Genomic DNA, 24092 nt, shown 5'->3' with positions numbered 1-24092 from the left:
GCATTTCCAAAGCCTGCCCATCTTCCAGTATGGAGTGTAGGTCTACCTCCAGTCATTTGTCTCAGTCACTTTATCTCATTTCTGGATATGTGCAGATATGGTCATCTGTTTCTGTTTTTTTGGGGAATATTCAGTAGTTAGCTATGGCCTTAATACTTAGATGGGTGTGTGTTTTAGTACTTTTTTATGCTTTCTGTTTGTTTAGAGGTAGATGTGATGAGGAGATGGACCTCCCTTTTCACTCTTCTTCCGAAGAAAAGTCAAGATGCTACTGTTGGTCGTTATGACGTAACTCAGGATTTCATTATTGGCCTGTTACCTTTTTAGTCTGCCTGTCCTGATCCACAACCACCATTCAGGCCTTTTTTGTTCTGATAAACAACAGCTCAGGGCCAGCTGTGGCCATTTTGCACTGCCGTTTGGTTTTAAGTGGAAACTGTCCCTTTACATTTTGAGGAGATCTGTGTGCATGCATAATAGAACCCTCCAGGGGTGGGGGGTGTCCACTTGCTCAGGCACCCCTTCTAGTTACCAGAACGGAGGTGTGCAGACAGGAAGACATCAATGAACAGATACATAAAAAAGAATGTCCACACCTTTATCTCTGAAGTTCTGTCAGGTGTCTGTGGCTGCTCTGATCCATTTGTTCTTGCCCAAGATGGCCGCTCAGGGAGCAGTTGAGCACCTTGGATTAGAAAGTACTGGATTTCTTGCTTCTGTTACAGATTACACTGGCTGTAAGCCTCCCAACTTTCTTCCAACTTTCATATTCCTTTATAAGTGGTTCAGAGTTCTGAGACCATCCCCTGAGCCTGCTTGGTCCAGTAGTCTGTGTTGTTGCTGATGGAGCTCCTCACTGCACTTCTACCCTATCCACCATCTCCTTTGTTCTCTCCGGGGAACCTAATTTTCTACCAAACTTTATAACATTATTTATGAGCCATACAAAATTATCAACTTTAAAATTAGCCTGCTATATTTGGTCAAACATTTATTTAACTCACTCTTACTCACCAGTTGCTCCTCGAAAACCCTATACAGGTTCACTGTAAATCTGAACCAATTTGACAGCACTTAACAACAACTGTGATGGCTGGAACTGTAGTTGCCTTGGCAGAGCCAGATCAAATGATTTTGTGGGGCTTATACAGTCAGTGGGACAACGTTCTCCACCTCTGCCATGGAAGAACAGATGCATTTGAGTTATGTTGTTGGATGAGAATATTGAAAGTACCATGGACTGCCAGAATAACAAATCTGTTGGAAGAAGTACAGCCAAAATGGTCCTTAGAAGCCATGATGGCAAGACTTCATATTTCATAATTTGGATATATTATCAAGTGGGACCAGTCCCTGGAGATGGACATCATGCTTGGTAAAGTGGAGGGACATCAAAGAAGAGGAAGACCCCTATCAAGATGGATCGACACAGTGACAGTAGCAATAGGCTCAAGTGTAGCAGGACTGGCCAGTGTTTCATTCTGTTGTGCATAGGGTCACTATGAGTAGGTACCAATTCGATGACACCAACAAATACACTGTGGTAACATACATACAATAGTATATTATTCAACACTAAAAACAACTAATCTAATGGGCTAATGGATTATTCAAACATCAGTCTCCATGACCCTGAGACCAGAACTGGATGGTGCCCAGCTACCACTACCAACTGTTCTAAAAGGAGTCACGTTAGAAAACCTGGGATAGAGTGGGAGAATATGTAGAAGAAAACACAAAATCATTAAAAAAACAAACAAACACCAGGCTTACTGGTTAGATAGAGACTGGTAGAACCTCAAGGCTATGATTCTTGGTCACCCTTCAGGTCTGGAACTGAACTCACCCTTGTGGCTAAAATTTCAGGCAATCAATAGATAGGTATATAGGGAGGACAACAGCACTAGTGAAGTATGAACACCAGAGAATGGTCAGTCAATAAAGATCAAAAGGGCAACATTTACCCAAGGTCAAAGTTCAGAAGTGCTGGAGAAGAAGGAGGAAAGGAAACAACAAACAGGAAGTGGTATCAATGATGTTATATGGAGCGATTGCAAACATTGAGATGAATTGTTTGATTTATTGAATGATCTGCTCTGTAAAACTTCACTCAATTCACAATAAAGAGTTGAAAAATAAATAAACAATAAAAAATTGATGCATGTGAATTATAGTGTTGGTGGGTGTCAGAAGAATGAACAAATCTATGTTGGATGAAGTACACCAGAGTGCTTCTTAGCAGTGAAGTTGGAGGGACTTCATTTCACACTTTAGATGTGTTATCAGGTGGGACCAGTCCCTAGAGAAGGACATCATGTTTGGTAGAGGAGGACCCTTAAGGAGATGGGTCGACACAGTGGCTGCAACAGTGGGCTTAAACATAGGAACAACTGTGAGGGTTAAGCAGGCCTGAGCAGTGTTTTGTTCTGTTGTATATGGGTGTGCTATGGGGCCTACCAATAACAATGGGCTGCAAGTTACCTAATAATTGAGGATGGTAAACCGGAAACATAGGGAGGAAGTGGGCTAAGTGATGTTCCATTGTGGAGACTGCAATTGGCATGAAATAAAATGTGTATGAATTGTTGAACGGAAACTGATCTGCTCTGTGAACCTTCATTCAATTCACAACAAAAATGTTAAACCAAGAAAAGAAATGCACTATCAGGTCACAGAAAAAACAGAGTATGTACTGCTGAGAGAAAGACACCAGTCTGAACAGCTACATACAGTATGGTTTCAAACACATGACATGCTGGAAAAGGCAAAACTCTAGCAACAGAACAAAGGTTGTGGCTGAGAGGGGCCCAGGGGGCAGGGATGAACAGGAGGAGCCTACAACATTTAAAAGGCAGTGAGACTATTCTCCATGATACTGTAATGGTGGTCACATGACATTATGTACTTGTCAAAACTACAGAACTACAAAACACAAAAAGTGAACCCTAATATTAAGGTATCTCAGCCTCAAACCCATGGTCAGAGTCCATTCCAGTTCATAGTGCCCCTACAGGATACAGTAGAACCACCTCCTAGGGTTTCTGAGAGTGTAATCTTCAAGGAAGCAGACAGTTTCATTTTTTTCCTGAGGAGCGCAGCTAGCTGGTGGGTTTGAACCACTGACCTTGTGGTTAGCAACCCAAAGCATAACCCACTATGCTGCCAGGGCTTCATGTCAACTGCAGACTTCAGTTCATAACAAAGTATCAGTATTGGTGTATCAGTTGTAACAAATGTAAGATGTATGCAGGAGGACCAGGAGATATATGAGAACTCTGCCCTTTCTTGGTAAGTTTTCTGTAGATCTGAAATTGTTTTTTTCAGTAAGTAAAATGCAATGGAAAAGAAAGAAAGAAAAAAATAGTCTAGCAGTTGAATAGTAAAAACACCCTAAGTATTTTAAATGGTTGTTGCTGTTGTTGAGTGCTGTTGAGTCAGTTCCAACTCAGAGTGACCCTGTATAGCATCTTTGAGGAGCAGCTGGTGGGTTTGAACCACTGACCTTGCAGTTAGCAGACCATTGCTTACCTTACGGTGCCACACCATCTTAAGTGGAGGTCCTGTGATTTTGCAAACAGATCCACATACATCTTAGGCTCACATTTGACTTTTGAGTTTGATCACATATAGATTGTGTGACCTTGGGCTAGTCTCACAATCGAAACACTTTTGTCAAATGGAGCAGTACATACACAATGCCCAATGCGATCAGGAAATGTCTGCTCTACCTTCTTGTCCCTTTGTCTGGCATCAAATGTTAACCTACTAGAATGCCAAACAGGATTTCAGTAACTTGAAATGTTAGAAACACCCGGCACTTATTTAGTCAGATAAAATTATAACAGTCACCTTTGCTTTTCTACTTTGGATAACATAATGGAAAGACTCAGACAGGTGCTCCCCTCACACAAAGGCCCCACCTCAGTGGCAGAAAAAAACAACATCTCCAGAAAGGCTTATGGGTAGAATCTTTATTATGCTCATCTGATCAAGTTGGTTTCTTGTTTATTTTTAAACTATTGCAAATGTGCCCTGCTACCCAAAGCCAAGTCAATGAGGCCATTCATAAATGGTTTTGATTTGAAAGGTGATGCTTCCGCCCTTGGGGCTGTTTTTATCCCTGCTCCGAGCCAGGACACCTGGGCCCTGGGGTCTTGCCCCTGAATCTTAGAGTGGCAATGCACTGTGCTGTGTCAGCCCCTGAGGGGTTGGGCTCGGAGGAAAAAGCTGCTGAGATAGCCTCAGGAAGCTTGGACTGTTCTCTCAGAACTTGGCACTCCCTCCTCAGCAACCTTCAACCATGTTTCATACTAGTAATCAGGCACATACATCTCTAAGTGCTGTGCTACACTATTAACCTAAAGGTGTTGTTGTTGTTGTTGAGTGCCGTCAAGTCGGTTCCAACCCTAGTAACCCTGCACAGGATTTCCAAGGAATGGCTGGTAAACTTGAACTGCCTACCTTGAGGTTCAAACTGACTTTACAGTCCAGGGCATTAATCCACAGTGCCACGATTTGAGCTTACTCTGCAGTAACTAAGAAGAAAGGCCTGGTGATCTGCTTCCATAAAGATCACAGCCAAAATCAACAACAACAAACAAACAAACCAACCTACGGAGCAATTCTACTCTGTAATACACAGCACAGCAATGGGTTCTATTTTGGGGTTTGGGTTATTAGGCCCACATTGCAATTGTTCCTATGTGTGTGCATTTAGCACATTGCAACTTTTTGTTCCCCAGGGCTCTGTGCAGGGCTTCATACAGAGTAAAAGTGTGCAATACAAGTCTGCTGTTGAATCAAAGACACCAGTCTTCACGTGTGACAGACAACAGTTAAAAGACTTAATGAGCAGACTCTGCAGCCAATCCTAATGTTTACACATTTTGTATATGAGGAATAAACTCAAGGTAAGGATTTACACCCTCGGAAACCCCGTGCAGGGTCGCTATGGGTCGGAACCGACTCGAAGGCACTTAACAACAACAACAACAAGTAACAGAATATCATCAACCACTCCCATCTCTCCACTGGGATTTTGGACTTGCTGCCCATGGAAAGCTCCTCTCTTTCAGGGTTGTTGTTGTTAGCTGCCATCAAATTGGCCCTCGACTCATGGAACAAAATGTTGCCTGGTCCTGCAGCATGTCCATAATTGGTGGTAGACTGGCCCTTTGTGATTCATGGTGTTTTCATGGGCTGATTGTCAGAAGCAGATTGCCAGACCTTTATTCCTCATCCATCTTAGTCTGGAAGCTCCACTGAAACCTGTTCACCATCATAGTAACACGGAAGCCTCCATGGACAGATGGGTGGAGGCTGCACCTGAGACGCAGTGGCAGGAATCGAACCCAGGTATCCCGCAAGGAAGGCCGGAATTCTGTCACTGAGCCACCAGTGGCCCCTCTCCTGTATCCACCCATTCTTTCTATAGGCAGCTCTTTCATTACTGGGGCAGAAATCAATTTCTAGCCATTTCTGCCCACTCTTCCTGGCCTGATCACTCTTGCCACTAGACAGCTCATTACAGATTTGAACATGTAAGCTACCCAACCCATTGGTCAATTTTAACACACAGCGACCCTATAGGACAAAGTAGAACTGCCCCCAAAGGGTCTCCAAGCTTGTAATTGTTATGGAAGCAGACTGCCCCACCTTTTGCCTACAGAGAAACTAGTGGGATTGAACCATCCACCTTTTGGTTAGGAGCTGAGCACTTTAGCCTAGGTACCTCCAGGGTTATTTTGCCTATGCTTGTAATAGATCTGTACTGTACATCAAAGGAACAATAGCTGGAGTGTGGGCTGCTCTCATACTTTATTCTGGTACAAGCTAAAGTATGGTAGTTTAGAGAGTGGGCTCTGGATTCAAATGGCAAATGTTCAGATGATTTGAGACAATTGACTTAATGTCTCTGAGTTTCAGCTGCCTCATCTATAAAATAGGGTTGGTGACAGCCTTTGTAGTCTCTGGGTGGTACAAACATTTAGCCTTTGACTGCTAACCAAAAGGATGGCAATTCTAATCTACCCAGAGGCACCTGGGAATAAAGGCCAGGAGCTCTGGTGTGGTGCTGTGTGTTAATGCGCCAGACTGCAAAGCAGTTTGAATTGCTAGGTCAGCAGTTCAAGTTCACCAGCTGCTCCTCAGAAACCCTATACAGGGTTGCTATGGGTCGGGATCAACTTGACGGCACTTAACAACAATCTTTTTCTGAGCAATCACAGCCATCAAAAACCCTCAGGGAGAAAGTTCTACTACGATACACAAGAAATCACCATCAGTTGGAGATGACTGGTTTGGCTTTTGGTTTTTGACAGTATTTACCTCCCAGAGCAATGGTGAGGATTAAGCAAGATGATACTTGTTACGTGCCTCCAACAGTTAGGATGAACTATTTTGATTAGCCTGGCTCTGTAGTAACACAAATGTCACAGACCACCAGGCAAACACAGAGTTCCAGAAATCTGCAAACAGGAGCAGAACAACAGAGGCAAGGAGGCCCTGCAGCCACACAGCACCCACGTGGTACTGCCCTGGCCCCTAAGTGTGGCAGCAGGTCCTGGGCCATGCCTACCTTGGTACTGGGCACTAAAACCACGCTGTCGGTGATTGCCATCCGAGGTGAAGTGCAGCCGCAGCCAGTTCTTGCTGCTGATGACAGGGGCCGGGAGGCTGGCTCCAGTGAACCTGTGGAGACAGCAAACAGGACCTGGTCAGGGTCATCACTGGGCCAGACAAGGACCCGGGCAGCCAGAGTCTCTCCAGTTTCCATTCCTGGAAGCAAGAAGGAGAGGGATGGCTCCCCTAGCTGACCCCAGTAGCCTGGAGCCTGAGCAATTTGAGGTGGGGAGGCTGCTTGATGTTCCCTTCAGTGGCTCATCTCACTCTTAGGTTTCCCTGAGAAGAGGGGGTGGTGAGTTCCAGTCCCACAACAGAGGCCCAAACTGTACTTCTAGAGCAGAACTCCAGGTCCTGAAGCAGAGATCCAATGCTCCCACCCACTCCTGGAACAGAGGTCCCAGACTCCATCTTTTTTGCAAGGTCCAGTCCTCACAGCAGAGGTCTTGCTATCCCTAGCAAATCCCTCAGGCCCCTAGAAAGTCAAGAGAAAGGGCCTGGAGCTACCATGACAGGCAGTGTACTCTTCCCAGGAGTAGGGGATCATTCTTGGTCACTCACCAGCTGTGGCCCTCCTCTGGCTACGCCCCATGCTTCTCCATCAGTCCAACCATCAAGTCCAGGCCTCACGGTACCACCTCCTCCTCTCCGGCTGGACCTAGTGTGTGGGTAGCCCTGCAGCCTTGGGCCCCTGCTATAGCAGGCGTCTGCTCAGAGCCCCCATTCTCCCCCACCATCATGACACCCACTGCCAATGGCACTGACTGCCCTCCTGAGCCAACTTCCAGGACACTCAGGCCTTTCTTCCCAGGGTTACTCCCCAGTGCATACACAGACTGGTCTTCCAACCTTTCCACCCGGCCCTTGGCTCAGTCCTCCGCTCATAACCTCACTCAGGCTAAGCCCTAAGAGTCCCACCCTTGGTTCTGCTCACTTTCGGTCCCGCCCCCCGGAAGTCCCTCCCATTTTCTCTCTTCTGGAAGATGCCTAGAGTCTTCTCTCTTCCTTCCCACATACAATACCTCTCTCGTGACTTCCTGTTAACCACAAAATAAAAATCAAATTCAAGGTTGTTTCTAATTTGCCCAATTCACTCCTCATTCATTCCTACCTGCTCTATTCCCATGCATACGCATGACCTACATCTTCTAAGCTTTCCATGTTATTTCTCTATTTTCTGAATCTTTGCTCACCTGCGTCAATCATATCTACCTACAGACAATGTAGGGAAGTCCCTTAGATGTTACGTCACTTAAGAAAGTGGTTCCTGTTCTCCTTGGCTTTGCCACCACCAGATTTGGTTCCAGATCCAGACTTCATCACTGATCTAACCTTTCTGGGATGAGAATAATACCAGCCTGAAGAATTCAATTCATGGGGATAAGGAAAGACCTCATGGGCAAAGACCTAACCTAGTATCTGACACATCTTACTTCAATAAATGCAGTTTTCCTATCCCCTGCCCTGAGATGCCACAGCATTCTATGCAAAGTGCAATTCATTAACTCGAAGGGGGCAGCATAGTTTAGTAGCAAAGAGCCACAAGTTCTGGCGTGATCTCTGTGTGATCTTAGGAAAATCACTTTTGCCTTCAGTGACTCAGTAGCCTCACCTATAAAATGGGAATAATAACAATCCCTCTTCCAAAGAGTTGTAGGAATACTTGAACCCCAGTATTCACTGCAGCGCTGTTCACAGCAGCGAATGAGTAGAAACAAGCATCCATTAGCAGATGAACAGATAAACAAAACGTGGTACGTACACTGCCTAATCAGAAATGAAGACCTGATGCCTGCCGCAACATGGAAACCTCACACTGAGAGCAATAAGTCAGTTACAAGAGGACAGACACTGTGTGATCTCACGTCGATGAAATGAGCAAATATACAGAAAGCACAGCTGATTCGTGGGCAGGAGGGGAGAAGAGCCACTCCACAGAGGGCACTGCATGTCTGTTAGTGATGGCAGAATCGTTAGGAACAGAATAGTGATAATGGCTGCATAATGCAAAGAATGTAATCAATGCCACTGAATAATCTGTACATGAAAAAACTGCTGAACTGACAAATGTTTTATGTATCTTTTTACCACACACTCAGGTAAATGAGACCTTAACACAGTCTCTCACAAAAAGCAGGTGTGATTCTATTCATTCGAGTACCTACCACAACAAATCAAACTCACTGCCATGGAGTCGATTTGACCAACAGCAACTATATCTAGGGCTTCTGAGACGGGAAATCTTTACTGTAGCAAACACCCTCATCTTTCTCCCTCAGAGTGGCTGATGGGTTTGAACAACTGATCTTACCATTAGCCAACACCTGACCCACATTGCCGCCAGGGCTCCTTATATAATGCTGAGTACAAAACAGGGGTGCCAAGGTCCCATCAGAGAACATAGGTGGCATGCACACTTAGGGACAATTCCAGGATCTTATAATCAGTGGACTCTGCAAAGGTGAAGGCAGGCGGCGGGGAAAGGCTCAGGTACTGGGTATTATCCAGGGGCTGGTAAGAGGCCGGGAAGGGTGCAGAGATGGAATGGTTACCTCCAAACAAGATGGGATACAGCCAGTTTGTGAAAACCTCTCCAGGAGGAGGCAGGACGGAATGTGAACCCTGAATTTATTTACTCTCCTCTTTCCCCTCCTCCAATTTTGTGCTGCTCCCTGGAACTTGATTACACTGGAGGATGAGGGAGTTCAGGGAGGTAGCCCTTCAGATTAAGTCCCTGTAGGAGTGGAGCGTGGTGGAGAAGGTTAGGAAGAGGACCTGCAAGGGCAAATGGGAGAGATCCAGAGATTCAGCATAGTAGGTCTTCATACATATGTATTGAATGGAAGAGCTAACTGAGTTCCTCTTATCATGAAAATGCTGACGCACAGCAAATTCTACAGGAGAGCCCATATTGCTATGATAAGTGCTATTATAGAAATCAATTACAGCATTTCGCCAGATCTCACTTAAAATGGTTGATTAGCGGCTGAGTCATTTAAGTTTTCTAAGGAGCCACAAACAGCATTGTGGGTTTGTTTTTGTTCTTTTTTCCTTCCCCAGGCCAAATTCAATTCTACCTGGATGACAAAGCTTGGAGGGCATATTCATAAGGGAAGTAGAAATAGGGAGTATTCACCTGAATAATTCAGAACCAAAGGCTCTTACTGCAAAATGGAATAAGGAACTTGGAACTCAAGCCACTCCCCAAGGCCACTTCTCAACCAAACAATAAAGTTGCCTATAAAATAAACAATAACACCCATGAGGAATGTGCTCCTTAGAACAATCAACTAAGACCAATAGGGCAACATTTGTCCAAAAACAAAGATGAGAAGGCAGAAGGGGGCAGGGAAACCAGAGGAAGGAAAATAGAAGCTCCACCCCCACCCCAAGGTAGAAACAAGAAAAGTACTGACATATGGCACGGATTGCAACTGATGTTAGAGAAAAATTTGTGTATGAATTGATTGGAAAACCAATTTGCTGTGTAAACTTTCACCTAAAGCACAACAAAACGTTCAATAAAATAAAAATGATGTGAAAAACAAAACAAGACATAAAATGAGGAGAGGATGCTGGGTTTCTGAAGAGCAGGATGTTAATGATCTCTATTGTCTACACACCAGAATTAGTGTGTAACTGGAAGTCAGCGAGGCCTCCCCAGCCCATTGGGTCTGAGTAGGATTGAATGGGTTATCCTCCAATTGTACAGTTTGGGAAGCCCCCAAGAACTTCTCCCTGCTGTTTCTGCTGTACTCTTTACCCACTCCCAAAATTTACTGTTAATTTCCACAGTGTAAACTCTCAGGGTCTTTCTGGTCTATGCATCTTTATTTTTATTTTTAAAAAACAATGTGGTTAAAAAATGATCTATATGTGTGTGTTATTCTGCGTTAGGTGCCACGGAACTCATTCTGACTCTTAGTGCTGATCCTATGGACAACAGAATGAAATGCTGCCCTGTCCTGTGGACTCCTCACAATTGTTTCTGTTTGAACCCATTGTCACTGCCACAGAGTCAGTCCATCTCATCGAGGGTCTTCCTCTTTTTCAATGAACCTCTACTTTACCAAGACTGGTCCCTTCTGATGGTATGTCCAAAGTTATTGTTGTTGTTAGGTGCCAACGAGTTGGTGCCGACTCATAGCGACCTTATGCACAACAGAATGAAACACTGCCATGTTTGAGCCCATCGATGCCGCCACTTGGCAAATCCATCTTGCTGGGGGTTTTCCTCTTTTTCTCTGACCCTCCACCTGACCAAACATGAGATCTTTCTCCAGTGGCTGGTCCCTCCTGACAATATGTCCAAAGTATGAGAGACGAAGTTTGGCCATCTTGGCCTCCAAGGAGCACTCTGGCTGCACTTCTTTCAACACAGATCTGTTGGTTCTATGTGTCCAAAGTAGGTGAGGCAAAGTCTCACTATCCTCATTTCTAAGAAGTAAGTATTTTGGCTAACTTCTTCTGGCAGTCCATGGTGTATTTAATATTCCTTGCCAACACCATAATTCAAACACATCAATTCTTCTTCGGTCTCCCAAGACATAAAGATCTATTGGTATTAGGTTTCCAATTCATACATGCACAAGTTTATACCAAACAAAACTTGGTTAAACATGACTCCGTGGTTACGGACAGGTGCAGACAACTTCTGTCAGTAATCCACTTGTCTTCGTCTCTTTATGGTACCTTATACAAAAGGGCCTATGAAAACTGTAGCTTCCAGTTAAATTCCAGACAAAGAGGTCAGTTCAGAGGCTATGGTGAAGATTTCTGGAATTCCAAAGGGGTAATCTTGATAGAAAGGAGCTCTGGTAGCGTAGTGGTTACGAATCGGGCTGTGAGCCTTAAGGTCAGCGGTTCGAAACTACCAGCCGCTCCGCGGGAGAAAGATGAGGCTTTCTACTCCCGTAAGGATTTACACCCTCGGAAACCCTGTACAGGGTCGCTATGGGTCGGAACCGACTCGACGGCACTTAACAACAACAACAATCTTGATAGAAGGAGCTCTGGTAGCGTAGTGGTTACGAATTCGGCTGCGAACCTCATGGTCAGCAGTTTGAAACTACCAGCTGTTCCGCAGGAGAAAGATGAGGCTTTCTGTTCTCGTAAAGATATACAGCCTCGGAAACCCTGTACAGGGTCGCTATGAGTCGGAACCGACTCCATGGCACATAACAACAACAACAACAATCTTGTTACAGTTTCTCAAAGGGCACAGGATAATTGTGAGGAATTATAGTTGCTGTTAAGTGTTGTTGAGACAGTTCCAACTCATAGTGACTCTGTATAGGGTTTGTTGTTATTGTTGCTAAGGGTTGGATATGTTCAAGGTCAAATTTTGGCTCCCATGGCCTGGTGTAATTTTCTTTAACTTCAGGCTAAACTTGCATATGAGCAATTGATGGTGTGTTTCACAGTCTGCCCTGGCCTGGTTTTGGCTGATGATAGGGAGCTTTTCCACCATTTCTTATCACAGATGTAGCCAATTTGTGTCTGAGTATTCCATCTGGTGAGATCCATCTGGTGTATAGCCGTCTTTTATGTTGTTTAAAAAAGGTATTGGCAATGAAGAAGTCATTGGTCTTGCAAAATTCTATCATGTGATCTTAGAGAGATGGAAAACACCGCCTTCACAAATGTGCAGCTCTAGTTGGAGAATATGTCTAGAAACAAATGCTTCAATTTTGATATTTTTTTCTTTATCAAGGTTTCTATAAATATTTAACCATACTTTTTGACTTACATTTGTATGTGTGTTTGTACATACGTAAGAGGGGACTTCAAAAAGTTAGTGGAAAAGTGGAATTAAAAGATAATGGAATTCTTCCATGAACTTTTGAAGTCCCTTCATATGCATAATTTGCCTATGTAACATTTTTGCACATGTATAATTTCGTTCCATCAATGACATTAACCATTTATACAGACGTTGCCAATATCCACTGTCGAACTTTCCATTGCCATAAATAGAAATTCAATGCTTCCAAAACAATGATCCCCCTTTATCACTTCCACTGCCTCTGGCAACCACTAAAAACTTTGGTCTCCGTTCATTTGCCTAATGTAGATATTTCCTACAAGTGAGACCACACGATCTTTGTGCTTTTATGACTGACTTAACTTCACTTAGTGTACTCTTTCCAGGTTCTTCCTTGATTTCAGCCATTTTGACCTGTACAATTCAGTGACATTAATTATGTTCTGGATCCCTGTTGTGGTGCTATAGGATAAGCACTGGGCCGTAAGGTCGGTTTGAATCTCAAAGTTGGCAGTTCCAACTCACCAGCTGCTCCTAGAAACCCTATACAAGGTTGCTATGAGCTGGAACCAACTTGACAACACTTAACAACAACAATAACAATTATGTTCACCATATTGTGCAACCGTCACCACTATTTTTATCACCAAATGTTTTCGTCACATTTAACAGAAACTCAGAGCCCCTTTCAGTTCTGGGTTAGCCTGGAGAATGAGCACTGGACTGCGAACAGAAGGGCTGGCAATTTAAACCTACCAGCTGCTCCTCCCCAACTCTATACAGGGTTAGTATGAGTCAGAACTGACTCCACAGCACTTAACACCCTCCCACCTACCTCTGGTAGCCACTTGTGCATGTATCTTTGCTCTGTTCTGCCCCTGCCTCCATGGACATAAATACTGAGCATTTAGGTGTTTTATACTTTTAAAAAATTCATCCAAGAATTGGGAGTTCACTCTGCCCCTGAGAGATGGTGTCACATCTCCAGTGAACCCAACCCAAAGCCACTGCCGAATCGATTCTGACTCACAGAGATCCTCAACAACCTCCAATGAAAAGGAAAAAAAAAACTATTGATATAGGCATCAACACTGACAAGCTAAAAGCATTACAGTGGTGGTGGTGGTGTGCTGTGCAGTCGGTTCTGACTCATAGCAACCCTGTACAGGGTTTCCAAGGCTGTAAATCTCTGCAGGAGCAGAAAGCCTCATCTTTCTCCCACAGAACAGCTGATAGTTTCAAACTGCTGACCTTGAGATCTGCAGCCCGATTCGTAACCACTACACTACCAGAGCAATAAAAGTATATACTGTATGATTCCATTTATATGACACTCTATTAAGATATGTCCTGGTGTGGTGCTACGGGTTAATGTGCTGGACTGCAACATCAGTTTGAACTGTAAGGTTGGCAGTTCAGGCTCACCAGCCACTCCTTGGAAACTCTATACAGGGTTGCTATGGGTCGGAACCGACTCGATGGCACTTAACAACAATAGTAAGATGAGTCCTGGCGCGGTACTATAGGATAAGCACTGGCCTCCTAACCACCAGCCACTGCTTGGAAACCTTATACAGGTCTCTATGAGTCAGAACTGACCAGACAGCACTTAATAACAACAACAATAATAAAGACTAAAATCACAAGTAGCTCAACAATTAAGCTCTTAGCTGCTAATAAAAGGTTTGTGGCTTGAACTCACCATTGGCTCCAAAGGAGAAAGGCCTAGTGATTTGCTTCAATAAAGATTACAGCCGAGAAAATCATACGGGGCAGATCTGGGATTGCTGTGAGTCCAAATGGACTCAACAGCATCCAACAACACAGAAAGACTAATATAATATAGATATAATGAGAGAAAGCAGATCAGTGGTCTCAGGGACTAAGGGTGAGCGGTCAGTTTGAGGATTGCCTGGAAATCTTGTGGGGCGATGGAAAAGTTCTCTATCTTGAATAAAATAGTAGTTAGATAGTTGTTAAGTGCCATGGAATCTGTTCTGACTCATCAGCCCTGTATAGAGTTTCCGAGGAGCAGCTGGTGCATCTGAACCACCAATCTTATGGTTAGCAGTGTACTGCTTATCCTACAGGGTGACACCAGGATTCTGAAGTAGTTATATGCTGTTGTTGTTGTTAAGGGGCATCAAGTCGGTTCCAGCTCATAGCTACCCTGTGTTAGGTTTCTAAGGAGTGACTGGTAGGTTTGAACTGCCAACCTTGTGGTTAGTATTCTAATACATCTTACAGTCATACCAGGACTTCATATGTAATATACATATTTATTAAATCTCCAAAGAACTATGCATTGAAAATGAGTCTATTTTATTAAATTATGCCTGAATAAATCAAAACTAGTCATCCTCCATTGACTCCAATTTATGGAGTCCCACATATATCAGCGCAGAACTGTGCTACATAGGGTTTTTGATGGCTGCTGTTTGGAAGCAGATCACCAGGTCTTTCTTCTTAGACACCTCTGAGTGGACTTGAACCACCAATCTTATGTCATGGAGTCAGTTCCGACTCACAGAGACCATGCATAGGGATTTCCAAGGCTGTAAATCTTTACAGGAGCAGAAAGCCTCATCTTTCTCCCATGGTTCCACTGGTAGTTTTGAACTGCTGACCTTGAGGTTAACAGTCCAATTCATAACTACTATGCTACCAGAGCTCCTTTGTGGTTAGCAGCCTAGAGCACTAACCATTTGTACCACCCAGGGTACTAACTGCTCTTTGCTCTCAAGCTGACTCACGACTAGCCCATGTGTTGCAGAGTAGAACTGCACTCTGTAGGATTCTTCCAGAATCAGCCAATCAAGTCTTTCTTCTGAGGTATCTCTGGGTAGGTTCAAACTGGCAACATTTCAGTTGGTAGTCTTTGTACCACCCAGGGACTCCATACCTTAACAGTGTTAGTTAAAAAAAAAATCTTCAATAGACTTTATCCTCAAGGTGAAAGATCTTATTATGACCCAAAGTCTGTTCTTTTTGTTCTAGTCCTGGGGGTCTCCTTGCTGCCAAAACTGGCCAGGTGTGCTCCTGCCTCAGGACCTTTGCACTTGATGTTCCTTCTGCCTGCTAAGCTGGTTCACCCCCTCACTTCCTCTAAGCCTTTGATTAAATGTCACTTCCCTGTGAAGCATTCTTGGTCTTACTCCTGCCTACCTTGCTTCCCTCAGTACACACAGTCTCTCTGTCTTCTCCAGGCAAACAGAAGAGCTTATGTGTAACTGGAAAATTCACGCTTTTTTGAGCTTCTCTGCATTTCTACTTCCTGTTTTTCAGGTCCTTTCCCATGGCACCACATGGCTGCACAGACAGGTTAAGAAACTTGCTCAAGGTCACACAGCTATTAATTGGCAGAGGTGGGATTCAAGCCAAGGCCATCCAGTTCAGAGGCTATGCAGTCAGCCATTGCAGTCTACTGAGCAATAAATTATAAGCAGATTTGTACCTGCTGCATGCAAGGGTGAAGGAAGGCAGTGGGATCATTTAGGTTGAATTCCATTCAGTCCCTGCTTGGCCCCTCCTTCCTCCTCCCAGGATCCTCTTTAATTTTGCTCCCTCTTAGAGTCATAATTAAAGGAGAGAACAACAAAGAGAGATTCTCCCCTTCAAACCTTTCTGTCCACATTAACTTCACTATGGGGCTTCTGGGGAATTCCAAGTTCGCCCAGAAAATTGCAACAGCAGTACAACATAAAATGTATTTAAGCAATTACACTCTTTTTTTTTTTTTTTTTTCTTTTTGGTAAATTGACTTCCGTTAAATGGGGCTTCATTAATGGAATACGGCTGGGGTGTGGGGAATCACTCCCTTTAATGTGTGTGCTCGATTGTGGAAAAAGTGGCTTTGCCTTCCTCTGCAGAATGCTCTAAGCTAAATCTTTACCCTGGTGGTAGGAAAGCTTGGAGCAGATTTCATGAAAAGCGTTTCTTCTTAAGGTGGCATGCCCAAATGAGCATGTTTCAAGGAGTTTAATATTTATTAAGTCGACAGATGTTGGGGTGCTGAGATACACCCCCCACAAGAGGATGACAGTGATTCTGCCAGAAATTACTGTTAAACTGCAAGCTGAGGAGAAGGAGTGTCAGTAGACCTTGGCTTCAACTCCAGCATCCCTGAAAATGGATATCCTCATGAAGAAATTCATTCATGCACTCACTTGCTCACCAAGCCTGTGTACAAGGCACAGGGTTTGCCAGTGGTGGCCACCTATAATTCCCTAGCTATGGGGAGTCCCTGCAGAGACTGTACAGTGCAGCTTCTCATCATAGCATCTGGCTTCTGTGTACCCACAACAGTTCCTGAGGGCATTCACTTCCAGCCCGGGTCTGATCCAGGATTAAAGCATCTCTACCCTGAATGCATCCGATTTTGTCTGATCTTGGAAGCTAAGCATGGTTGGGCCTGGGTAGTACTTGGATGGGAGATTGCCTGGGAATGCCAGGTGCTGTAGGCTTTAATGAGTCCTGGTGTGGCGCTGCAAGATAATGCACTGGACTGCAAGGTCGGTGGTTCCAAACTCACCAGCTGCTCCTTGGAAACCCTACATAGGGTCGTTGTAAGCATAGGGCCACAGTGAGTCGGAATTCATTCAAGGGCATTTAACAACAACATCAGCATGCCCCAGTGCCCAGCACACACCAACTCTCCATTACTCTGGCTATCCTGGACAAATGGGAAATTTGGGAGATGCTCACCACCCTGCCCCCACACTCCCAAACTTTCTTGCCTTCCTTCCTGCCATTTGTACTCCTCCCTGGGGAAGGCTATGAGCAAGAAAAGCCTTCTGTAAATATATTGGTCAAAGGTGGGCAGAAAGCACCATAGACTATTCTGGAAGCCAGCTCCAGTCCCCTCACCTTTAGTTCCCTTTTACTACTGAAGCAAACTTTTATGGACTCAACCCTGACACCCGGGCTCATCACAAATGTTTCCAGATCTGTTTTTAGCTAACCTAGAACTCGGGCTATGTTAGGATAAATCCCTTTCCCAAGAAAAGCCCATGATGCTATATATTTTCCAGCTATTGGGCAAAAGCCTGGGATAAATGCAAATCTATTTTGGCTATGGGATGCCATAGCTTCCCAATTATTCAGGCTTATCTTTTAAAACAGGCCCTTGATCTCACAAGACTCTTGCTCCCAGCAATACCTGTCCATCTCAGGGGTGCAGACCCCTTGGAGAGATCTGAGTCAGCTCATACAGATTCAGTTCCCAGCTACTTATTATGGGCTTGAGATTGGTTACTATGCTCTGAACAAAGCAAAGCTCCCTCCCAATCATTCCTGCTCCTTAGTGTTCCAACTCCTGAAGCCCACACCATCTTCCCAGTCACCCAACCATTGTCCTCTGTCTCCTCGCCCCCACAGCCATGGGTAGTCAAGTGGTCTCCACTTCATGATCTCATCATCTCTCATCTGGACTATAGAAACAATGTTCAGATCTCCTCCTGCTCCAAGCCACCTTCCAGATTTTGTGTGGTGATTTGATCAAACAAATCCCTGCCTTGCTGGAAACCCAGCAGTGAAGACCCACTGGTTCCAGGATAAGGTTCAAACTTTGTAGTTTCGGAGGTAGGGTCTTTCCTGCCTCCACCTCCTTTCTGATGACAAGCACTTTGAGTTTCAACTACACAGAGAGGCTTGTGTACCTTTGTATATGTTATTCGCTCTACCCTTTTCCAATGCCCTATCTGACTACCTGAGAAAGTGTCATTTATCTTACAAAACTACCTGAATGCCACCTTTCTGCATCTTCTCACTGCCTCATGGGAGCAACCGCCTCCATTGTGTCTCCCTGGCACCATGGACAGGTACCTACATTGTACTGAGCACGTCAGACTCTAACCACCAGTTGACTTGACCCCAGCTAGGAGGGAGCTCCGTGAGAGCAGGGACCGAATCCTCTTTGCCTTTTGTCTTAGTGTCTCCAGCCAACACAGTACAGTGGCTGGCACACAGAACAAATCAGTGCCATAGGACAGGGGTTGGCCCACTGCCTATTTGGGTAAATAAAGTTTTACTGGGTCACAACCATGCGCATTCATTTACCTCCTGGGTATGGCAGCTTTCATATTACCATGGCAGAAGCAATATGGCAGACTTTTGACCAACAAAGTAAAAAATATTCATTATCTAGCCTTTTATAGAAAGCTTGATGACCCCTACTATAGAAGGCTCTTAAATGATGTAGTGGTCTGGTAAATGTTCTAAAAAAGATAATTTCTAAGGAAAACCAAAACAGTTGCCAGGGAGTTGATTCTAAACTTCGACAACCCATGTATTGCAGACTAGACATGTGTGCCAAAGGGTTTTCATGGTTGTGCCTTTGGTAAGCAGATCACCTGGTGTTTCTTCTTAGGTGCCTCTGAACTGAATTCCAGCTGCCCAACTTTTGGTTAGCAGCTGAGCACTTGGGAACAATAAAAGAAGTCATACATAGTTTAAATATTTCATTTTCATGTAGAATACTAAAATGGAAATTTATTATGCCAGTTCTTTTAATGAAGGACCAGTGGATCCATTCTCTGCACCGTGTTTTATTTACACTGGTATGGCACTGTGGGATAAACACTGGACTGCAAGCTTGGTGACTCAAACTCACCAGCTGCTCCTCGGACATCCTATACAGGGTCACTATGAGTCCGATCTGACTGGATGGCACTTAACACCACCACCATCCATAATATGTTCACCACTACCAGTTTGGGTACACTTCAGCATTCAACAAATACCTTCTGGCACCAACCATATGCTGGGCATTGTGCTAGGCACCAGGAATGCAGCAGTGAGCAATAGAAACCCAGTCCCTGTCCCCATGGAACTTAACCAGTGCGGTTGTCTCACTCACACCTAATATTTAGAAAACGATTCTTTTTAGAGACTTTATTTCATGGCACCATTCCAAAGCATTCAATTTAGTTTCCATAGACGTAACGATATTTCCTTCCACACTCATATTTCATCAGTTTATGTGATGTTTAATTTAAATCACATAATTACAATAACAAGTATGACTGGCACAGAAGAGAGTTGGCAACATACCCAACCGATTCTCAGAAAATACAAGACTCAGCTGGTGGGAGCAGAAGTGTACAGGCACTGAGGGCGGGGGTGAGAAAGGGCTTGCTGGTAGCAGGTGTTCAGGGAGCTGTGGGCATCAGTCTGGGAGAACCACAGAGGCATGGGGAGTGTCAGCTAATCCAGGGAGTTGCTTTGTGGGAGAATGGTTAAGAGCAGTTCTTTGCATGCTTTGTAAATGAGTGAGTGAGCAAGTGAATGAGTGAACCACAGTCCCTAGCTTTCAAGGGTAGACATCTTTTAAAATTATACCCTCTGCTGCTATCAGGGTAGTGGAATTAGCTAATCTTACATCTCCGACTTGAGAAGGACTTCTGAGGTCTGAACCTGGTGGCATAGTGGGCTAAGCATTGGCCTGCTAACCATAGAGTTGGCAGTTTGAACCTACCAGTTGCTCCACAGGAGAAAGATGAAAGCCATCTGCTCCCGGAAAAGCCACTGGCAGCCATGCCTTCCCTGTCTAGTTTGACTCTTCCCTGGTCCCTCAACTCCCTACACTCTACCACAATGCTTGTCTCCCTGTGTTCAAGGGTCTGTCTCATCCACCAAACTGTATGCGCCCTGAATATAGGAGCTGGTTCTTTCTTGTCCACAGTTTTTTGCTTAGAACCTAGCAGAATGCCTGGTACATGGAAATGGCTCAGTTGCCTCCCATGCAGGAGACCTGGATTTGATTCCTGGCCAATGCACCTCAAGTACACTCATCTGTCAGTGGAGACTTGTGGGTTGCTATGATGCTAACCAGGTTTCTGTGCAGCTTTCAGGACAACTAGGAAGAAAGGTCTGGCAAGCTACTTCAGGAACAAAACCCTGTGGAGGGGGAAAAGGGCTGATCCTGTTGTGCAGAGAGTCTCCATGAGCTAGGAGCTGAGTTGAAGGCAAGTAACAAAAACAATGAATCCTGATGAATGGGTGAGGAAATGAGGAAATGAATGAATGAGATCCGGCTAGTGGAAGCAGAGAGATTTGTAGGGGAAAGAGAGGAAAAGGCAGCTGAGCAGGAACGGCCTTGAATGCTGCACTGAGTGTCATCTTGGCTTCCTGGGTGCCACCCACTTGTCATGAAGACATTGGTCTTGCAGCTTAACTTGTGCTGCCCATTTACACAGCAGCTACCTTCTTATGCCAACATGCCACAAACACAGCGACAGGGGCGTCTGGTTTTCAGGGTGAGCAAATGTTCCTTCTCTTCCAAAAGCAGCTCAGTAAAATCAACAACCTAACAGGGTTTTTACCCACTCAGCTTACTGTGAGCTGCAAGGAGCCCACATAGACTACATCAGGTAAATGTTTTCCCACTAGATGCACTGCTCTCTAGATGGAGTGCATTGGTCTGAGCATGTCGAGGAACTGAGTGCCTGGTTGTTTGCAGACGAGATGAGGGCTTCACACAGACATCCTAGAGCTGGCATGTTGGGGGTGGAACATTGTGAAGGTCTTGGGGGAGTCTGTTTCCTTCTGTTCCTAGCTCTGTGGGTCAAGGGATTCCTGTGCCTCTGGCTAGGAGGTGTCCATGGTGCTGAAGCGAACAGATTGAGTGGGTCTGGATAAGAGAATTGGTACCTTGTGCCAAACTCCAATGGGGAGGAGACTTGTCGTAGAGTTGCAGAAATCTTTGAGAGAATGAGGGGGACAGTGGAACATCCAAACTCCCCTTTCTCTCTCCAGGTCTAAATCAGGTGCTTCTACTCTTTTCAGGGTGCCAGAAGTTTTTTTGAGTGAGTCCATGGATGGTGTGGTACTGTAGTATAAGCACTGGACTTCTAATCACAAGGTCAGAAGTTCAAACACCCCAGAAACCTGATGCAGGGTCACTATGAATCAGAACTGCCTCGACAACACACAACAAGAATGACTAATGTAAATGGTTAATGTACTTAACTGCGAACTGGAAGGTTGGTGGTTCAAGTCCACTCAGAGGCATTTTGGAAGGACGTCCTGATGATTGACTACTGAAAAATCAGCCACTGAAAACCCCTATGGAGCACAGTTCTACTCTGACACACATGGGGTCACCATGAGTTGGAATTGGCTTAATGGCAACTGGAATTGGAGAAGTCTTTGAAGACCAGCCTCCCTTCCTCAACCACAGCTCCTGAAAGAGGCAGCCCTGTGTGTCACATCTGATTGGACTAGGGTGGTCACCTGGACAAATTAGCTGATGGGGCTGCCCACAGGAAGGTAGTTCCCTATTGCCTTTGGTGTGAAGTTGCTCAGTGGAGAGAAGAGCTAGGCTCTTACTTTGATAAAGAGAAGTTTTGGGGAACAGGTGTCCCAGAATCAGGGCTTTCAACTTTGTGTCTCCTCCCTCCTTTCCTCTTCATAATGCCCTATACCTCAATGCCCTCCTCAAAGTCCTAGGCCAGGCTGACTGGGACTGAATCAAAATGTGGCCTCTGTCTTGTCCGGATGCTGGGCCCTCAGATGGCCTGAGTTTATGTTACAGATCATAGAGTGGAGATGGCTGACAATCCAGGTCCTGAATTGTTAGATCCTAACCACTGCTGCCCGGTCGATTCTGACTCACAGCGACCTCTGTAGGGTTTCCAAGATTGTACATTTTTATGGGAGCAGAACTGCTTCCTCTTTTCTTCTGCAGAGGGGCTGGTGAATTTGACCAGCACATCTTGCAGCTAGCCATCCAATGCTTAATGCAGTGTGCCACTAGGGATCCTTTGGGACAGGCCCTGTCTTGTTCATCCCCTACCTTGTTCTCCAGCAGGTCTAAGGCAGGCCCCTGGAATCAGGCCGTGCTGCATTAGAATCCTGGTTCCCATGTTCACCAATGGTGTATGGTGAGCATGGAATTGGAGTCTCAGCTTCCTCCAGCTATGACACAGGATTCTGGCAAACCACTATGCTAACATGCATAACATGTCTTGGACTGTGCTCAACACAAAATAAGTACCTCACAAATATGATTTTGTTACCCCCCCCCCCTTGCTTATGGCTCAGAAGAGATAGGCTAGAATTTCACCAGTGCCTTGCACTCCACCCTCCAGATCACACAAGGACTAAGCTGAACCCAGTACAGTCTCCACTTGAATCCATTCTGGTGACCAGAGAGTGTAGGGATAATAAGACACCAGAGTACTTGGTCCAATTGGCTGTCACCTCCCCTCTCTCCTTCAGGTGACCCCCAGCCGGGCCACTACTGCAGAGAGGACCCAGAGAAGGGACCTGCCCCCATTCCCAAGGAGGGTGGCAAAGCACTCCTGGCAGAAGCCTCAGGGGATTACATTTGGATCATATTTCTCATCCAGAGGAAATGTTTGCAGATGGCTTATCGAAGAGCCTCCCACGCCAGCGTTTGCCTGCCACTCGACTGCCATTCTGAGTTTGAGCATCATTGATGCTCCCTGTGCACCCCTCCTTCTCCAGGAGGAAGCAGACCAGCCCTGCCAGAAAGTCCAGCTGCGGGAGTAAGCCTCCCACTCTGCCAGACATCATAGGGATGCTAAGGTCGCTGGGAGACTTCTTGCCTTCAGTGAGGGAGACCAGGGTTTGATTCTTGCCAATACTCCTCATACACTGACACCACTTATCTGTCCATGAGGCTTGTGAGTTGCAATGATGCTGACTGAACAGGTTTCAGTGAAGCTTCCAGACTAAAATGAACTAGGATAAGGGACCAGTGATCTACTGAAAATCAGCCAATGAAAACTCTCTGGATCATAATGACTCTATCTGCAACCAATTATGGGAATGGTACAGGAGAGCACTTTGTTCTGTTGTGCCTGGGGTTACCTACTCGTCACTCGTCAGCAGCTAACAACAAGGTCACTGAGATAGTCAGATGAAGCTGAATTCTGATCCTATGCCTAGTAGTCCCTAGCCGTGTGCCTTGGGTAGGATGTGTCACCTCGGAGCCTCTTTCCCTGTGCAGGAGTGATTAGTCAGTGTGACTCAGAGCTGTTCGTAAAGCATCCGAAAGAAACAGAGTGACCACACCTGGTCATGCCATGCATGTCACCATGCAGTGAAGGAGAACCCGGGCAAAAGGACCAATGTTTCCCAAGTAGGAAGCAGTTCTGAGTATGGAGAAGTGCATGGGCCCTGAAGGAGCCCATCTGTGTGTTCATTTCTCAGCTCTGACGTGAACAGCTGTCTCACTTTGGGCAAGTTACAGAGCTGCTGTGGGCCTCAGTTTCCCCAGGGACCCCATCTTAGGAACCAGTTGCTGCTAGTTGGTTCCATATTGTGCTCCATGGGGTTTTCAACAGCTGTGGTGTTTCAGAAGCCGATCTCCAGACTTTCGTCTGAGGCATTTCTGGGTAGACTCAAACCCCCATAGCTGAGCAGGTTACTTGCTCATACCACTAAGAGTTGCCAGGAAGTTTAAGTAAGATAGTGTGCATAAAAGTTCTCTCTGCACAGTCAGTGCCTATTGTTGTTAGGTGACATCGAGTTGGTACCGACCCATAGCGACCTTATACACAGCAGAACAAAACACTGCCCGATCCTGGGCCAGCCTCACTACTGTTGCCACGCTTGAGTCCATCGATGCTGCCACTTGGCCAATCCATCTCATTGGGGGTCTTCCTCTTTTTTTCTGACCCTCCACCTTACCAAACATGATATCCTTCTCCAGCGACTGCAACCTCCTGACAATATGTCCAAA

At 45.3% G+C, this 24092-nt stretch overlaps 1 protein-coding gene across 1 annotated transcript in view; it reads right to left on the bottom strand.

Moving 5' to 3' along the window:
- The window catches only part of CSMD2 (CUB and Sushi multiple domains 2), a 933956-nt gene that overhangs the window by 455798 nt on the left and 454066 nt on the right, over positions 1 to 24092 (bottom strand). Inside the window, 1 exon segment of the mRNA XM_006862126.1 lies at positions 6578 to 6690. Coding sequence (XP_006862188.1) covers positions 6578 to 6690 — 113 coding nt within the window.

Source organism: Chrysochloris asiatica, unplaced genomic scaffold (genome assembly GCF_000296735.1).
Source record: "Chrysochloris asiatica unplaced genomic scaffold, ChrAsi1.0 scaffold00047, whole genome shotgun sequence".
In the NCBI taxonomy this organism is placed as follows: domain Eukaryota; kingdom Metazoa; phylum Chordata; class Mammalia; order Afrosoricida; family Chrysochloridae; genus Chrysochloris; species Chrysochloris asiatica.
This window is presented reverse-complemented; position numbering and strand designations above follow the sequence as displayed.